This window comes from Apis laboriosa, unplaced genomic scaffold (genome assembly GCF_014066325.1).
Source record: "Apis laboriosa isolate Shangri-la unplaced genomic scaffold, ASM1406632v1 scaffold30_cov140, whole genome shotgun sequence".
In the NCBI taxonomy this organism is placed as follows: Eukaryota; Metazoa; Arthropoda; class Insecta; order Hymenoptera; family Apidae; genus Apis; species Apis laboriosa.
In genome coordinates, this window is record NW_025222776.1 from 1,415,775 (window position 1) to 1,437,236 (window position 21,462).

The 21,462-nt window shown below is 22.8% G+C and overlaps 1 protein-coding gene and 1 long non-coding RNA gene across 12 annotated transcripts in view; one reads left to right on the top strand and one right to left on the bottom strand.

Annotated features, from left to right (window-relative positions):
• The window catches only part of LOC122714508 (protein TAPT1 homolog), a 110,167-nt gene that overhangs the window by 29,151 nt on the left and 59,554 nt on the right, over positions 1-21,462 (top strand). For 6 of the 11 annotated variants that reach the window (XR_006346647.1, XR_006346648.1, XR_006346651.1 and 3 more), the window contains exons 8-10: positions 7,617-8,094; positions 8,388-8,520; positions 10,204-10,546. Coding sequence is in view for 4 of the 11 variants with exons in the window: in XM_043935881.1 (XP_043791816.1) it covers positions 7,617-8,094; positions 8,388-8,479 (570 nt within the window). In the remaining 7 variants the exon portion in view is untranslated. Of the gene's footprint in view, positions 1-7,616; positions 8,134-8,318; positions 8,521-10,203; positions 10,624-21,462 lie in introns of those variants that run through there. The other 5 variants (XR_006346652.1, XM_043935881.1, XM_043935882.1 and 2 more) reach the window with 5 other exon arrangements.
• LOC122714509 lies at positions 215-7,740 on the bottom strand. Its single transcript, XR_006346653.1, has 3 exons — positions 7,606-7,740; positions 3,097-3,240; positions 215-390 (listed from the first exon to the last, which is right to left on the bottom strand). It is a non-coding gene; the product is annotated as an uncharacterized LOC122714509 (long non-coding RNA).

The window sequence follows — 21,462 nt, forward strand, 5'->3', positions numbered from 1 at the left end:
TTTTTCTGCCATCAGTTTCATTTTTGTATTCAATATTCAATATTAGATAAAAACTTTTCTATTTTTTAAATAAATTGCTATAACACAAAATATTTACAAAATATATTTTGTTTTCAATTGATTTTTTTATAATTCTTTAAATTATTTTTTATTTATAATTCTCAGAAATATCAACTTCTTTTATTTTATCCAAAAATAAAACACAAATAATAAATCTGCTGTTTATATTATTTTCACTATATCAAAATATATTACAAATTTAAAAATTATATTTATTTTTTGGTAAATTATAATTTCATATTCGATGCTACATGTATTTTTTGTAATCTTTGGAAGTGTAAATTTCTCTACGATTGAGACGAGATAACAGAACCAGAGAGGAAATATATGCTGAAAAAAAAAAAAAAATTGTAAGGAAATATAGAAAAAGAATAAAATATACATGTAATAATATTATGTTTAATATCGAAATTTTTATTTTTGTTTTTAATAATTTGAATGAATTAAAATCCAAATGATATTTTAATATTTGCAAAAAATATCTGGTTGCATTTTCCTCATTTTTTTATCTAACAAAAAATTGTCAATTCTTTTCATATTTTCTTTTATTTTTTTTAAGTTGAAGATATCGAATATTCTTCATTTATTTTTTCAACATCGATTCTTTTTTCATCTCCTGAATGTGAAATTATTTATTATTTATTTATTAGAGGAATTTCTATAAAAAATTAAGAATTAAATAATTTTCAAAATTTATTATGAGATTATGTTATATACATATAACAAGAGATTATTAAAAATAATTATTCAAAGTATATTATTGTACATATATATTTCCAATTTCTGATTTACATTTTTTTCTTCTCGATACCTTTTTAGAAAGAAATTTTTTTTTGCACGATTCAAATAAAATTCATTTTTAGATTACAAATGTTTATGCATTTATATGATCTTTTGAGGAGGCAAATATATTCAAATAATCAAATCATTCATATAGAAGTCTATTTAATTTCTCCATCAGCTATAACTTTTTATCCAATTAATGAGGTTATATAATTATAATATTATATTATATATTACATATATTATATATTATTATTATATTATATAATATATATATATATATAATATATTAATGAGGTTTTATAATTATATTATAAAAATATTTATATAAACGAAATAATTTTCGATGAATAATCAGACATTTTATATATGAATGAAATATTACGTATTTAGAATGGAATTCCATTTTATTATATACAGAATATATACAGATATTATATACAGATAATATATAATAATATATAATATATAATATATAATAAAAATAACAATATGCAATAATAAGATAATTCAAAAGTTTGTTATTATTAAAAATATGTGATGATAAAAATGACTTTATTATGATTATAATTTAAATTATAATAAACTATAAATTTTTTTCTATATTAATTATTTTTTTTATATTAGATAATACAAATAATTTTTTTCGATGTTTTCCAATAAAGATTAACTTGTATGTAGAAAATGATCGTTCGACATTACACAAATATATCTATTTTATTTTAGTATTTCTATTGGTTTCTCAATAATGATTTTTTAATCTGCTAAAATTTTAGCGATTTATGATTATATCCACAATTTTTTAAAACTGCTTTTTTATAACTGTTTTAAAATAATTTTTCTAATATTTCTAAGTATACTTTTTACACTTAATAACGTTTCAAAACATATTTTTATGAATATTAAATTTTTATGAATATTAATTTTTTTGTATAATCTATTTTCGTTAGAAAATCCTGTATATAAACTATAAAGTTTAAATGATAGAATACGAAGAAAAATTTTTATAAATATTTTTTTGAAAATAACATGATTTACTAATTTAAAAAGAAAATGCAATTCTATTTTCATCCTTTGATTTATGAAATTTTCCTATGAAATTTATTTATCACAGAATTATCTAAGATTGTCTAAAAATTGTTACAATATGTTATATATTAAAATTTTCAGAAATTCATAAAAAAATTTTTTTCTAAATATTAAAATCAAAAAATTAGATATTGAGCAGACAATATAGATTACTATTTGTTAAATGAAGTCATATGAGAAATCATATTGGTTTTTTGTTCTTCTATGTCATAGTCAGCCATTTTATTTTATATGCTGTCATAATCCAATATTGCCATAGATTTCCTTCCATTAATCTATTGCAATATATGAATTCTTATTTTATTTTGTTAATAATCAAAATTCATTCAATCATTATTAAGATGAGAAAATGATTTATATTATTAATGTAATTTTTTATATTACTAATTTCATAAACTAAATATAACAACTAAACTAATATATAACAAGTATTTAACAAGTATTTAATTCGTTTTTATATTACATTAATATATAGATAATTGTGCTTACGTATAATAGTGCATTTTCATATTCTTATATGAATAAAAAAAATTTATTGTTAAAAATTTTATTATTAAAGATTACTATTAAATAGGAGGATATGAATAGAGGAAATTACAACGAACAATATTTAATGTAATAGAATACTTTTTTTATTATTATATTCAAAATAATATTGAAGTTGAACAACTGTATAATAATGAAATTATCAACTGTATGATAATTAATGAGAATCTGATTTGCCAAATTTTATTATAATTATTTATTGGTGGAAAATGCAATATAAAAGATATGTATACATTCAGATTATATTTTCAATATTAAAAAATATTTAGACGAGAATATTTTAATTTTGCCTTTGTATCTTCAACTTGCGAAAATTTTCTTCTTTGGATTCATTTATATTATATATAGTGTCATTTATATATATATAGAAGAATTTAGTTTTAGATTTTTCTTTATATTATTTCTGTTTTCATATAAATTGTTAGCTTAGAAATAGTCATTTCTAATTGATTTTCAAAATTTCTTTCATTTTTTACTAAAGAATATATTATACTTGTTAAAATCATGATAATGGTTCATTATATCTTTGGATATTGTATTTGGTGTTATCTGCTTAAGATTTTGATTTTGAATTCTCATATGGTGATTTCTTGTTAAGGTCACGATGATTCATTTTACCTTTGAATACTGCATCCGTTTAAGAAAAGAATCATCCACTAAAGATTTAATTCGGACACAAAGTCAGATCACAAATTTCTGATGATTTCTTGTCGAGGTCATGGTAATGGTTTATTGTATTTTTGAATACTGCATCAGTGTCATCTATTTAAGAGAAGAATTATCCATTAAAAATTTAATTCTGATTAATAACAGATTTCTAGTAATTTCTTGTTAAGATAATAGTTCATTGTATTTTTGGATACTGCATTGGCGCCATCTGCATAAAAAAAGAATCATTAATGTGGAAAGATTTGAATCTGATTATAGATTTCTAGTGATTCTGATTGCAGTGATGATTCACTGCGCTATTGAATATTGTTTCAGGTGTCACCTGTATATAAAAATCATTGATAATAAAAAAAAAATACTGATTAGTAAGAGATTTCTGATTTTATGATATTGATTCAAATGATTGTGATATTTCACCATACAATTGAATTAATATAAGAAATAATTAATTTTGATTGAAAATCTGATTCTGATGTTAATTCAAGATATGTCTAGTTCACTTTATAGTTGTTTTTAAACTGCTGTTAATTCATCGTATGGTTCAAGAATGATACTGAAAATGCAAGGATGAAAATATAGTATTAATTCAATGTATAAATTCAATGATAATAAAACTTGGATCGAATGAGAACTGATATTCTGAATAGACTAATTCTGAACTTCATATAATTATTTTTGAAATCCTAATTTGCATGTTATTTTATCATTCATAAAAGGAAGACTTTTTTTCGTCTTCAAAATAAAATTTCTATTTTACTTCAAAAATGTGACAAACCCATATCTTTAAGTATATTCAGAATATAATGATTCTTGGAGAAAGATGACTTCAAAGAATCGATCACTTGTGTATGAAGCAACATGTGGAAAAATCTTTCAAATCAAAGATGACATTTATAATTAGCAAATAATTAGCAAATATCGAAAATATAAGAATTGGCATCAGAAATCTATATCTCGAAAGATCTTTAGAGATATGATCTGGCGACAATATATATAATAGATATAGGCAAGTTTTCTTAGAAACAAAGAAAGAAAGCAAAAAAACTATTAAAATCAAATTTTCATATACAGGATATCATAAATTCACTCTAGTCTATATCAGTATTTATACATATATTTGCCAAAAATTCGTTTGGGTTAAAATAAATTTTAGCTTCAGAAATTGGTTGAAGTTGTATCATATGATTCAATATAAAATTTCTTTGTATGTGAATTGGATCTGAAAAAACAACGTATATATTGATTTATAAAAACTTTTATTGCAAAAATATTTTTTTATAATTAGTAGAAAATATATATTGTTCGTAATAAATAAAATATTTTTTATTTTATTTATTATATTATATTATATTATTATTATATTTTTTTTAGTTGTTTTCACAATTTGTATATAATATTGATACATTTATTATATATAATTTACATATATATTGAAAATAGTATTATATATTAATAGTATATTACTATATTAATACTATATAGTATATATTAGTATTAGTATATATTTATTATTATTTTTTATGCAGATATAATATTTAGATCATTTTTTGGAAAAATTGGGAAAAAAGTTTTCATTTTTTGTTATAAAAATTTTTCTTCTTTCGTTATTTCAATTGCTTTTATATCTTAATATATTTATAAAATGCAATTTTCTTATTTTTAAACATTTTTCGATATTTGCCGAATAGAATTCAATTTCTAAATTTTTTAAAAATATTTTTCTTTTTTCCTTTATGGATATATGATTTTTCCATAAAGAATATTTTTGTATTCATAAACATACATAATGATAATGACCAATATCTTATACATTTTCTCTAAGAATAATTACGAATTATCTTGTCTACAATATCTACTTTTAATAGCATTATAAAATATTATAATTTTTGAATGATTTTCTGATCTAAAAATATTGGAATTCAATGTAAGTAAGAAGAATTCAAATGAAATCTATTATTTTGATCATATATTGATAAATGATTTCGTTAGTTTTTTATTTTTTTTTTATTTTGATGTGATGAGAAAAATTTTATTTTTTAATAGTCTTTTCACTAAACTTATATCACTAAAAATGATAAACTGTAATTGATCATTCATATTGTTTCCAGAAATCAGCCAACTGCCTAATATATTATATTTAATTCTTCTACAGAGATTTCTATTTTTTTGAACTAGGACATCTAGATTATAAACATAATAGCATTGTCTATAATTTTATATTTGTCAAATTTATTCAACATATACATTCTGAATGGATATCTTCAGAAATTGTTGATCAAATGTTCATCAATTGTATTTATATTTATGACATCATAAGATCACAATTTACTATAAAAATATCTATCGTGAATCTTAATAATACTAATTTATCCATAAGTTTTCTTTCTTTCATAGTCATTGTTATCAAAACGTATTATAAATCGTAAAATTTCTTTGAATCAGTCTCGTAACATCACAGCTAAATAAATTGATTATGAAAATGATATATATTTTTTCATAAATGATAAAATAGTTCTCTATACTTTTCTTAAATTTATTAGTAATCAATAAAAATTCAAAAACTGCAATGATTTCAACATGATTCATGGATTTCTATTTCTTATTATGTATAATAGAGTTTAAGTTTCTGATTTTGTATATAACAATTTTGGTAAATATGAAAGGATCTATTTTTGATGACCTTGATCTATATTGTTAAAATTATCCTTCTAGGTGAGCGTGATCTAGTAATCTAATGATCTTCAAGAAATTTTAGTTGTCGCTCATTGTTTGTTAAAAATTATTATAACAATAATAATTATAATATGTATTTTATATCTACACTATATGTATAGTACAATATTATATTACATATAATATTTATATTTTTTTTTGTGATTATAACTCAAATCATATTGCTAGACTCGTTTTCTGGGAGCATATTTAAGGTGTTGGTAATAATAATAATAATATGCATGTTCTTGATAATATAACAGGATTTAAAATTAAAGCGAAAATGACATTGTTCAAATAAATAATAATATAAAATTAAAACATCATTATCATATTCATTAATTTAAGAAGAAGAAAAAATAAATAAAATAAAAAGAAAATGTCATCAAAAACGATTAGTCAAAAACTGCCAATTGTTATCTTTATTTAATGAAGATGATAAGTATACCAAGAGTACATATTATGACTTTAGATAACAACTTTCGCTAAGACACTTTCCATGTCGAAGTCCATGATGAATGTATACTTGATAACAAAAATTCGAATTTCATGAAATAAAAAGAAAAAATCTTCAAGTGCAATTTCTTATATTATTATAAGCCACACTATTTCTAAAGAAAAGCTGATGGATAATGATCGTCTTTCTTCTGGAAAAATGCATATTTTACAAGAAGATTGTAACTAAATGCATTCTCTTGAATTGTTGAAGTATTATTACTAAATTCTTTGGCTAATAACCAATGTCAATCGATTTCCAAAAGAAATGCATATTTTGTGAAACAGACATCTTTAAAAGTAATCTCTTAAATTGTCAGAAATACACTAAAATAATATTCAGCGAAAGATTAATAAATGACCAATGTTCTGTGAAAAGTACATATTTTAAAAAATAAGTGCAGTCTCCTGAATTGTCAAAAGTGTATTGAACTTCCTCCATTAATATATAATATATAAATAAAATAATATATAAATCCTCTAATAATATATAAATATAATTATATATATATAATTAACATTCATCTATTATCGGAACACTATTGTTTATAAGCGAGCTTTCTAATTGAAGCTTTGCTATATCATTTTTTATTTTTCTAATAATTAAATTAGCAATATAATGACCGGCATTGTCTATATTTTCAACTACAGAAATCCAAATATCTGAAAGAGATACATCGACTTATTGCATTTTACGAATTAGATATCTTCAGTTTTTCTTTTTTTCTTTTTTTTCCTTGAAAGGAAGAATGAATAAGGAATATTGGCAAATTATAAATTATAATAATCGATCGAATAATAATGTACAATTATTTTTTAGAAAATAATAAAATAATGTATCATCTCACTTTGTTATATTTGATTGTGAATAGATGTAAAGATTTATGACTTCTCGCTTATACGACTTGCCACTTCTTTTCGAATTTCTTATTTTACAGGCAAATATTTAAATTTAATATTTCAGGATAAAGAAATAAAAATAACTATATGCTTTTTTCGATTCAGACGATTGTTATTTTTTTTGGAAAAATATTATACATATTTATTATTTTATTTTATAATATGATATGTAAAAATTAATATGTAAAAATTAAATAAAAAATTTTAGAAGAAATATTTTTGAGATCAACTATACTATATCATTAAAAGCAATAATTTTCGTTCAATTATTAATGACTAATATTGATTTTAATTGATTTTTTTTAGTTAAATATTTCTTCCGATATTATTGATTTTTATCAATTTACTTACTTTCTTTTTAGGTGAAGCACGCCTTTATAACTCGTTTCAACGAATTACGTTCAACAGTATACAGGGATTATACAATAAGTTTAGCGTATGATATGGCGCAAACTCGTGATGAGACCGCCTTTTCTGATGCTTCGGATCTTGTAGCCCGCAGGATGGGTTTCATTCCTCTTCCGCTAGGTGTCGCAATGGGAAGAGTACTTTGCACGACTATCACGCCGTCTGCCAAACCAGCCAATATAATTTTGTTGCTTCTGGCATATCTAATATTAGTGGCATTCAAGATTTTAAATAGTTTGATAATTCTTGGTAAGGCATGTGATTTCATTTCATCACATTCCACGGAACCTGATAATGAAATGACTTCTTTGAAACATTCTTCAACAAGTACCGATATAAAAAATCCAAATTTAGCTACAGCAATTTTTTCCAATAGTGCAATTAGTTTAAATAACGTTTGTCTCAACGAAGCTGTCTTGAAGGAGGAAATAGGTAATGAAAAACTTAATACAGAAGACAGTCAATAAACAATATCTTTTTCCTTTTTTGTTTCTTTTATGTATATATTAAGTATAGATAGATAAAAGGCACTCGAAATAAGGAATTTGAATTTAATTATACATGAAAGTAAATATTGATTCAAAACCATAAGACAAGTGATTGATTATTTCTTTTACTTTTCTTTCATCCCGAGTGTCTTTTTTCTATCTCTACAGAGTGTCCCAGGAAAGTATGAGATTTAATTTCATATAACAGAGAAAAAAACTTAAGGAATTTAAATCCAGTGATCCAGATGGCCATAACAGATGCCTTTGCTTTATCCACCTCTATTACAAAATGGGTTTTTAAAAAAATTATGACAATTATAATATCATAATATTTCATCATGGTGGAATTATTCTTCTTAATGTATACAAGGTAAGTCGTTTGCAAAATATTTTTATAGCTTTTTGTTGTATATTGTCTAATGTATTATATGTAATCAAATACAATTAAAAATGAAAGGGAAATTTCTCAAAAGTACTAATAACATTTATTATATTATTATAATTATAAAATAAAGTTAAAATTAAAATGCATAATAATAATATTTATTATAATATTGTATTAAGTTATAATATAACTTTTTGGAAGGAAAACCATTACTTTAAATATCTTGTTTAAAGTATGAATGTAAATTTAAAAAGTCATAAAATACAAGAAAAATAATAAAATATTGTTTTATTGTAGTTACAATTTTATTTTTTTATTATTAAATCAATTCAAAGTCAAAATGAATAAAAAAATAAAATAACTTTTTTCATACAGAATGACATATTAAATATATTGGTTAAATTATTAGTTTTCCTGGGACATCCTGTATATATACAATTTTTAATATTGAGGTAATCTAAGAAAGAAGAATCAAAGAATAAATCAATTTTATAATATATTTTTAAAAATATATGTAAAGTGACCAATAATAGATTACAAAAAGAATATTTATTTAATTCAAATTTTAATAAAATCCTTTTGTTTAGAAAAAGTTGTAATAATTATTATTTTGGTTATAAGTATGTTAATAGTGATTGTGTGATTGTGATGTATAACATTTAATGTAATAGTATACATATGTATTCAATATTTCAATGTTTAGAAGACAACGATCATTTTAAAAGTAGATAGTATGTGCAATCGTATTGTGCAAAGAATTTATATTTTATTACTATTATTGTTATTGAAGTGGGGAAAAAAAAGGAAAAAAAATTAAAAAGAAATGAGCAATTAAGATAATAATTATAAAGTCTGATTATTAATGAAAAAAATAATTTGATTAAATTAATACAATTAGATGTGATTATATATCTTTAAAAAGAAAATTTAATGTTCTTAAAAAATTATATTATAAACATTTTGTAATTTTAATGATGGTTATTGATTATTGCTATTTATTAAAATATTAAATCCGAAATTTTGTGGAAAAATTATTGTTTAATCTAATAATTTTATACTTAGTGATATATAAAAATGTAACGAAATATGATTATTTTTTTAATTAAAAAAATGAAATTTAAATGATATCTTTTTAATTCTTTTTCATTTTGAAATACTTTAATATAATTTAATATAATTATATCTTTCATATGAGAATATTTATATATTTTTTCGTTAACGATTATTCAATCATTGATCTTTGTGAAATTTTTATACAAGATAATTTATGAAAAAATACTAGACATATATTATTTCTTGTCGATAATCCACATCCAAATAATGAAAATCGTTTCTTAAGATTGAATATAAAAATTATATTTTTATCTGTTTTAAAAAAAAATTGTCTATATTTTTATAAAAAAATTAATTGTGCAAATCATTTTACAAAATAATTATTTTTTAAAATATTTAATAATTATTTATATTACTATTTCTTGTAAAATATTAAATTTTTATATATCTTAGTTTACACAAACTATGAGTCAAATTAAAAAATATAAATAATTAGAAATTTATAGTGAAATTTATTGAAACTTTAGATCTAAAAATTTATGAGGAAAAACGTGTTTGATGAATATAGAAAAAGAAAAAAAAGTGGAAGAAGAAATAAAAAAGTGTTGATTTCAGTGAGATAGGAGAAAAGGGAAGTACAAGAAAACAAAATTGAAATAGCAAAGAAAAAGTAAATAAAAATAATGGAAATAAAGATTTTTAAAAGAAATTAAAAAAAACAATAAGGAATAAAAAAAAATTATTAAAAAAGACAGAAATAGAACACTGGATAAGAAAAAAACTGAAATGTCATAGTGCTGAAGACATTTGACGGTGATCCAAATATACTAAAAATTAGTACACTAATTTAATTTAAAACAAAGACATATACATATAATATTCAATGTATGATGCAATGACATAAATATTTCAACGTAGTTTATGGATTCAAGAAAGTTTAAACGAAAGAAAAATGCAGGTAAGCTAAAATTAATATTAAAAAATAGCTTTAATAAAAAGTATTTAGATAATACTATATTGTTATTTCGCTTGCAATGCAATATAATAGATATATTGAACGTTAAGATTCGTGCATTATAAAAAATAATTTTTTAATTCTATTTTTATAAATGTTATTTGTAAAATTTTTTATTTAAAAAAAAAAACTTATTTTCTACATTATTTTTTACATAGCAAGCATATAATCTATTCAATATTATAAAATGATTTTTGAAAAAATATATTATCTGTTCATTCGCCTTATTCGGCAGTTTATGTAAATAAAATCGATTTCTATTATTTATAAATATCTGATATAAGTTTCTTTTACAATATAAAGTTTCTTTTTTGAAGATTCGATGCAATAGTTTTTTCTTTGAATGATAAGTATAATTAGTATAATGAGTAATAAATTTTTTTAAACATATATAAAAATATATACTTATGATATTCATAAATAAGAACAAAAAACTGTACTATCAACATAGGTTTTGTGATCGATCCTTTCCTCATAATAAAATTAAATTTTATTATTTATGAAAATTCATTGCAACGCAATATAAATTTCTTTTTTGAACATTCGACGCAATAAATTTTTTCTTTGAATATAAATTAAAAACTTGTGATATTTAAAAGCAGCAGAAACTGTCCCATCAATATAGGATAGTCTATGATCAATCTTTTCATTGTAAAATCAACACTTTTATCATTTACGAACATTCGACGTAATATAATTTTCTTCGTTGAACATAAATCAAGAGATTTATCTTAGAGATATCTTATCATTCATGATACATTGACATTACTTGTTCCATCTTCGTTGTTACATTAATACACGAAAGACATTTATTAAAATATTGGTTTTTCTTCGTATTTTATATAATATCAAACGATATGAAAAATTTTTCTTTGTGATTGAATGCTACAAAATTGATGAAAAATAAAGTAAAAATATTATTGATTCTTATTAAATTAGACATTGTTTCATTTATAGATATTATGCTATATATGTTATATAATTAATTTTTTATTGAAATCATTTTGGATTTCTTGCAAGACAGCGGTAACCATTATCTTTTATGTTTAAAATTTTTTTGAAATTTTTGCATTAAATTGATTTTTTTAGACTTGTGCCATTATGTTACCTACCAGTAATATAAATAGATTTAATATCTTTATAATAAACAATTTTAATGTAATAATAATAAATTCAAAGAATTATACTAAAAACGAGTTTTCATTTTTTCATATATGTGGCATATTTTAAATTTATAAGATAGTAATTTTTATATCCGTTAAAAGAATATATATAATATAAACATACAAAATATGCCTATTATCAGTATCAGAGTATCAATTTTTTCATTTTTTATATTTTACATTTTTGTATTTTAATACAAAATATCAATGTGAAAAAAATAGTCTCTGTTCCATAAACTATTAGATATTTAAATTAAACTTAAGACACGATTTTTTGCTTTTCTCTATGATTTTCTAATTCATTGGAATTAGAATGAAGAAGAAATATTGAGATTAAAATATAAAATTTTTAAACTTTGAGAAACTCGATATGTTAATATTATTTGTAATTATTTTTAAAGCAAAGAAAGTAAAATTTTATTCGAGATTTTCCAATATCCAATTTTGATTTCATTTGCTTAATCTTTGTTAATTACTTATCACTTATGTGTATTTATTCGCCAACAATGTATATGATCTTCTTGAATGTAAAATATCATGATTCAATGCATTATTAATTCGTGATGAGACATTCGGCTAAATTTTACATATCATCCAAAAGAATAAGATAATAAACTTCCAAGCAACAAATACTTTTAAAAGGATTTTTTACGAGAATCTTCTCAATTTAGCCATCAAATTTGCTAACGAATTTGAAAAAATTAGAATGAGAACTCGAAAGGAATTAGTTATATGTCAAAGCATGTGTCATCCAGGAAATACTTCACAAAAATGTCGGCCTAGATTTTATGTATGTATAATCGTATGTATATCCTATTTATTCATAAAATTATTCTTCAGAATTAGAGTTAAAGTAATAAGAATCTAAACAGGATTAAGTTATTTATTGGCAATTATATTATATAATTTTTAAAAATTATTAATTAATTAAATAATTTCATTCATATTTAAAATATAATAAATAATGTTTTTTTGATTTTACCATAGAATATAAAATAATTTCTATGATGTATATAAAATCTATCCCACATCTTGTAAATTCTATATATGTACCAAGAGCAATAAAGACTCGAAATAAATTATTTTTTAATGGCAGTTATATTTTCGTTGATTAGGCTTAGTTGATGTTTAAAATATAATACATAATGTTCTTTTCTTGCATTCTTTTTTCCTTTTATCATGCAAAATAATAATAAACATGCAATAAAAAATTTCAATGTATCCAGAGCAATAGAGAATCGAAAAATCAGATTAAATTATTTATTAATCCAGTTAATTAAATTATTTATTAATCCAATTAATTTATTAATTATATTTGGTTTATATTTAAAATATTATAAATAGTATTTTTAATATTTTATTTTATCATGTAAAATAAATAAGTTAAAATCATAATGTGTGATCGTAATCAATAAATTCGTTGGCTATTTTAAGAGACAAATGCAAATAAACAAAACTTATAAATGAATGCTTATATGTTTATTTTTCACCTCAAAATCAAAAGATTTTAATGTTTTGAAAAAACAATTGTTCTACTATCGTCTCAACTACTATCAAAATTTGCGACATCGACTTTCAATCTTATAAGTTTTGTAATGTATTTTTTAAGATTATTTGAATTTTTATAATTATTTAGTTCACTGTTGATTTATTCTAAATATCGCATAAGAGCATATTCTCAATATCTCACAACGAAATCATTATTAATTATGTAAACTAATAATGAATAAACTGTCTAAACATTAAAACGACATATCTCATCATGTGTCTTTATTCCTGTCTTTTTAATGTAGATATTCTTTCTTAGTATGCTACTATTTCATTTTTTGATACATATTTTCATATGTGAATTCGATGGCTCTAAAATATTTAATTATAGTTTCAGGATTGACATAAAGACTTGATTTTCAATTTACTTTTTGATTCCTATATTTTATTTTTTATCTCAATTTGAAAGAAACTTACAATTGATATTTTTCAGTAAAATAGCCAAAATATTTAAAGATTTTTCTGATTTGTTTATTTGCTTCTGTTTATTTTTAAACAAGAATCAGCAATACAAAATAGGCCTCAAGTACTAAAATGGAGGTATTTTTGATTTTTAGTAGTCTCATAATTATTGAATCTTACATCTGTATGTTTGTTTTTTCTTCGCATTATTTATATTATTATGTTGTTATTCATTATAGGATTCTTTTGTTTTATATGTATATATATATTTATTTTATATGTATTAATTGTTTCAGTTTATTTTTCATCGTTATTTTTTAGCTTTCTTTCAATTTCTCTATGAATACTATACTATAATCTTTTATGATCTTTTTTTCGCTATCAACTAATTTTTTTTTCTATCAACTTAATCGATTTTTAAATTTACATCTTGAATCGAGTTAATGAATTATTGTTTTCTAGATAATCTTTTTATCTAAATCCTAAGACTTATTCTAATTGTTTCTTTTTTAATTTACAATTCTATTTTGCGAATTCTGTTCTCTTTTTCCACCAAATAATTGTTTCGTATAATTATTGAATTCCTGTATCACCACGATTAGTCATTTTAAATCATTAATTAAGATTTATAAGAACGCCCAATCCTTTAATCAAGTCTAAGCTCTAATATTCCTTTTATCTGCTTTAGAAAAAAGTTTCTAAATTATTGAATTGCGTCTATCTTTAATTTTTTAAATAGAAAGCATATTCGAGTATAAGTTATTATCCAATTCTTTTAAAAAGTTCATAAAAAGAATACATTTTTTAAATTATTTTGTATGCGAAGTTTATTTGTTTTATTTTGATTCAAATCTATTGATTAGTTATGCTAAAAATAATTAATTAATAGTTAATTCACAAATTAAAAACATTTTGAAGATTAGGATCATCTAATCTTATATTTATATCCTTAAATGACTATTCCAAAGAATTATTAATTCGCAAATTAAGAATAATTTCATCATCTAATATTTTGCCTATAATTGATTGATTATTTAAAAAAAAAAATGAATTTGCAAAAGGGATATTTTGAAGATTGCGATTACCTTCCCCATCTTGCTCTAATATATTCTTAATTTCATAATATCATGCTCTAATATATTCTTAATTTCATTCCAAATAATTATTAATTTGCAAATTAGAGACATTTCGAAAATCTATTCAAGTTTGTGCTGTAATTGATATTTATTGGCCCAACTATAATTGTTCATATGATGTTTATTGATTGAATAATTTAAAAAATATTAATTTTCAAATAAATTTAAAAATTACAATTATTCAACAATCATTCATTTTGTGCTTGTATGATATCTTTAATTAATACCTAATTATTATTTTTGGTTATCCCAAAAACAATATTAATTTGTAAATTATAAATATTTTAAAAATTCTGATCACGACCATGACCACGACTCATTGATTTATTGGTTATTTCGAAAAATATTAATTTGCAAATTAGGGACATTTTGAAAATCATGATTTTCATTATTTTGTTATATGTTTATAGCAAGTTCTTAGTTGGAGAGAAATGATGAATATATATCTGCAAAGATATATATTGATTTTCAAAAGAAAAATAATATACTTTGACTAAGAAAATTATAAATTGATTATTTTTCTTTTTTTCATTCTTTACAATTCTTTGCAGTTTTCGGCTATTGAGCTTAAAGAAAGATAAAATTTTTAAAAATAAATTGGTATTTTAACACAGAATATGTCTGAACTGGGTTACTTTTTTTTTCTTGAACGAATAAAAATATTCTTTTTTGTTTGTTTTATTGTTTTATTGTTTTACAAAGCAGAAAGTTTGTATATAACTTATTCGACTACTTAGATGTTTAAATCTCTGATTTAGGCTTATAAGGAGGTCCATCTTTGGTTAATATGACGCATATTGTTTCATTTGTTTCTTCTATCCATTTCTCATTTCTTATTAAAACATGGTCTTTGTCTTTCTACGATTACGACAAGAGCGCGTTATAGGATTATTTGTTTTTTCGTGTAAATGTTTGATGGATTTTTCATTCCATATCGATTCTCCTCATGAAGATTCTTTCTACGCTAGAATTGGTATAATTTCATAAATCTAAATAGATATTTTTTAAATTTTTACAGTTTTTTGCTTTGACCACTGACATTTTATTGTTCTCTTAAATCTTGTATATAATGAAAGGAGCATATATATTACACAGTTCGTTTCATAAACAAACTTTTGGAAAAAATCGGTTGATGCTGGCGCCATTTACCTGTTGTATTAACTATTAAATGAATGACTGGTATAATTTCAAGGATAACATTTTTCGTAGAATATAACAAAAAAATATAGCAATTATTTATGAATCTTATTTATGAAGCATATATGTTATCATAGAATCTATCTAAAATCTTGAAAAAATTATAACGGAAATTGAAGGAAAAAATATCTCATACATAATAACATGTTCAAAAATGCTTTCTTCATTTACAAACGTGGAATTCTGTGTATATATAATAATATCATCTTAAAAAATGCATTTCGTTGTTGTGTATCATTATCACACATCTATAAAATTTTTTATAAAAAATTTTATTATGACCGTCTTTAATGATCAGATTTTCGCAGCTTTTTCATGACATTAATTTTCTTCTATCGTCTAATGTTTAAGTAATTTGTTTGTTATCAGTTTACAAATTAGTATCTTTGATATCATTTTCGTAGTATCCTTGATTCTATATCTTTGATATCATTTTAAGGGAAGAATATTTCTGATATCGAAACATCTGAATTCGTTAATCTAGTCTCGAATGAATGTTGGCAAATATGATGCCACTTACTAGCAATAATACTAGCAAGCATATGAATATAATCTAATTTCTTTTATTGAATTTCTATCAAAATTATAGATAGTAGATTTTCTAGCAATCTCTTCATGAGATAATAACAATAAAATTACATAATCTTACATAAACTTACATAAAATTACATAAAATTACATAAACTTATTTTCTAATAATATTGTCTGTCTTAAAAAAATTAGAACGAGAATCTTTTTGGAAAGTCATCTTAATCGCACACTGGAATGTTTTACACAAATGTTTTCATAGAAGTTTGACTTACGTATGTATTCGCACTATATAATGAAAAGATTCAAATTAAATTATTAATTAATAACTGCTTTGTAATTTTCAAGATTTAAAACTTACTAACTTGATAGTTCCTTTTATCTTTAAAATATAATAAATAATGTCAGATGCATTACACTCTATAGTTATTAAATTTATCAGTATTTTATTAACAATTGAAATGATACTTTTGTATATTTTGATACTCTCTGTATTTTATAATTATCGGTATTATGTTGACCTCTAATTTATTATTGTTTTTACGAATTCGGCGGTTTCTTTGTATTTCTTGATTTCTTTAAATACATTATATTATTATTATTTTTTTTTAAATTCTTCTCTTGAATACATTATGAGAATTCTATTATAATCTTTAATCGAATTTTTTCTGCTTTTTCATGATATTATCTTCAAATATTACACATTGTTTTAACTTGTTTATTATCATTCATTATCATATTTTAATTTGTTTATTATCAATTTACAAGTTTTGTACATTCCATCTCGTGATATTCTAAAAAGCATATATTTCTTATTTTCTAAATCTATGAACATATAATTTGTCTTATGCTCTAATATAATAAGTATCTAATATAATAATTTATTATAAAGGATTATAAAGGAATATCTTTTTTATGACATTGATTATCAGTTCTTCAAATATTATACAATGTAATCTATTTATAATCAATTTATAAAGATCTCAGCCATCCAAGTATTTACCTATAATTAGTGTCTACTAGTATTATCCTTCCAAAAAATTATAAAAGTTAATTTGCAAACGAGAAACACTTTGAGAATCTTATATATACCATATCTTTAATAATATTTCAAAAAAAACTATTCACTAATTCATAAATTAAAGACATTTTAGAATCTTGGCTATCCACATGTAATTAATTGGTTACTAAAAAGAATATTGATTCAAACAAATCAGAAACATTTTGAAGATCAGGACCATTTTAATCTTGTGCCTATAGCATATTCTTCATTGATATCTATTAATTATTTAATCTCTAAAAAATATTAATTCAAACAAATCAGAAACATTTTAAAGATCAGGACCATTTTAATCTTATGCCTATAACATGTTCTTAATTACTACCTATTGATTACCTCCAAAAAATATTAATTTGCAAATAGAGACATTTTGAAGATCTCGACTACCATGTTGTTTGGAGTTTATCCTTAATTGACTATCAAACACTGTTAATTCGTAAACTAGACCATTTTAATCTTGTGCCTATAGCATATTCTTAATTAGTATTTATTGATTACTTAGCCTCCAAAAAATATTAATTTGCAAATAGAGATATTTTGAAGATCTCGTCTACTACGTTATGCTTAGAGCTTATCCCTAATTGACTATCAAAAAATTATTAATTCGCAAATTAGAGATATTTTAATGATCATGACTATATGATCTTATATGATCATGTTCTGTGACACTTCTTATTTGTCTTGATTGTTTACTTTAAAAAATATTAATTCTCAAATTAGAGATACTTTGACTATTACGACCACGCGACCTTGTACTTGTAGTATGTCTTTAATTGATGTCCATTCATTAATTATCTGAAAAAATATTAATTCACAAATTAAGGATATTTTGAGAATCATAATTATCCTTCTAGAATATTGTGTTTTATTGTTTCACATTTCTTGATTTATTAAAATGATATATGGATATGAGAATACAAGAATTTCCTCCTGTAAAGGAAAAGTGAAGACTTCAACAAAAAAAACTGTTATAAATTAATCTTTAGAAAACCCAGTTTTCATATCTTTTCAATTCAGATCATTTGGAATTCTTGATTATGGATTGTGAAGAAAAACAAAAAATAAAAATTTTAAAAATATAAATGTTTATTTCTATTAGTAATATTCTCAGAATTCTTAATTACAATTATTAATCAAATTTCATAAATTCTATTACTATTCGGGATGGAATATATTATCGTTTTTCTTTGTTTTTCTGAACAAACAAAGAATCGTTTCTTTGACATATTTATTTTATTTATATCAAATAGAAAGTTCTATATAGTCATATTCGGTAGTATTTAAATTTCTGATAAGGAAGCTTATAAGAAAGTTCACCTTTAGTCAATATGACGCCATGTTGTTTGCAATATTACTATTTTGATTCTCTTTTTATTTTTTATGAAGCGTTTCGTATGTTGCGATGTGTTTTGAAGGGTTTTATAGAAATCGTATTTATATTCAGTATTCTCATGCACCTATCGACAATCTTGAAGCATCAACATCATAGATGATTTGCGAGATTCTATTGGTCTATTCCGATTCTGTCTTGAAGTTTCAACATCATATATGATTTGCGAGGTTGTATTTGTATAATTCTATGCTCTTTTAACGTTTCAACATCGTAAATGATATACGAGATTTTATTGGTCTAGTTCTATTCTATCTTGAATCAACATCGTAGATGATTTGCGTGATTCTATTGCTCTATTCTTATTCTCTTTTGAACTATTATATCGTAAATGATTTACGAGGTTCTATTGACCTATTTCTATTCTACGTTGATTCAACATCGTAAGTGATTTGCGAGGTTCTATTTGTCTATTCCTATTCTCTCTTGAAGTTTCAACATCGTAGATGATATGCGAGATTCTATTGCTCTATTCCCATTCTCTTTTGAAGTTTTAATATTGTAAATGATTTGCGAGGCTCTATTGATCTGTTCCTATTGTATATTGAATCAACATCATAGATGATTTGCATGGATCTATTGATCTATTCCCATTCTATTTTGAAGTTTCAACATCGTAGATGATTTATGAGGTTCTATTGCCCTATTCTTATTCTATCTTGAAGTTTCAATATCATAAATGATTTGCGAGGTTCTATTGATCTGTTCCTATTCTACATTGAATCAACATCGTAGATGATTTGCGAGGTTCTATTGCTCTATTTCTATTCTACGTTGATTCAACATCGTAAGTGATTTGCGAGGTTCTATTTGTCTATTTCTATTCTCTCTTGAAGTTTCAACATCGTAGATGATTTGCGAGGTTCTATTGCTCTATTTCTATTCTACGTTGATTCAACATCGTAAGTGATTTGCGAGGTTCTATTTGTTCCAATTTCTATTCTCTCTTGAAGTTTCAACATCGTAGATGATATGCGAAGTTCTGTTGATTTATTTCTACATTGATTGAATTTATTCTACGTTGATCATCGTAAATGATTTGCAAGATTCTATTTGTCTATTCCTATTCTCTCTTGAAGTTTTAACATCGTAGATGATTTCCGGGGTCCTGTTGATTAATTCCTATTCTACATTGAATTAATATCGTAGATGATTTGCGAGGTTCTATTTGTCTATTTCTATGTTTTGAAGTTTCAAAATTGTAGATGATTTGCGAGGTTCCATTGCTCTATTCCTATTTTGTTTTGACGTTTCAACACCATAGATGATTTGCGAAGTTCTATTCCTCTATTCTTATTCTATCTTGATGTTTCAACATCATTAATGATTTGCGAGGTTCTATTGGTCTATTCTTATTCTCTTTTGAACTTTTAATAGCGTAAATGATTTACGAGGTTCTATTAACCCATTTCTATTCTACGTTGATTCAGCATCGTAAGTGATTTGCGAGATTCTATTTGTCTATTCTGTCTTGAAGCTTAAACATCGTAGATCATTTACGAGGTTCTATTGCTCCATTCCCATTCTCTTTTGAAGTTTTAATATTGTAAATGGTTTGCGAGGTTCTATTGATCTATTTCTCTTCTATCTTGAATCAACATCGTAGATGATTTGCGAGGTTCTGTTGCTCTATTCTTATTCTATCTTGATGTTTCAACATCATTAATGATTTGCGAAGTTCTATTGGTCTATTCTTCTTTTCTTTTGAACTTTTAATATCGTAAATGATTTACGAGGTTCTATTGACCCATTTCTATTCTACGTAGATTCAGCATCGTATGTGATTTACGAGATTCTATTTGTCTATTCTGTCTTGAAGCTTAAACATCGTAGATCATTTGCGAGGTTCTATTGCTCTATTCCCATTCTCTTTTGAAGTTTTAATATGGTAAATGATTTGCGAGGTTCTATTGATCTATTTTTCTTCTATATTGAATCAATATCGTAGATGATTTGCGAGATTCTATTCGTCTGTTCTTCTTCTACCTTGACGTTTCAACATCATTAATGATTTGCGAGGTTCTATTGGTCTAGTTCTATTCTATCTTGAAGTTTCAACATCATTAATTATTTGCGAGGTTCTATTGACTTGTTCCAATTCTACATTGAATCAATAATATCGTAGATGATTTGCGTTATTCTATTGCTCTATTCTTATTCTCTTTTGAACTTTTAATATCGTAAATGATTTACGAGGTTTTATTAACCTATTTCTATTCTACGTTGATTCAACATCGTAGATGATTTGCGAGATTCTATTTGTCTATTTCTATTCTCTCTTGAAGTTTCAACATCGTGGATGATATGCGAGGTTCTATTGCTCTATTCCCATTCTCTTTTGAAGTTTTAATATCGTAAATGTTTTGCGAGGTTCTATTGACCTATTTCTATTCTACATTGAATCAACATCGTAGATGATTTGCGAGGTTCTGTTG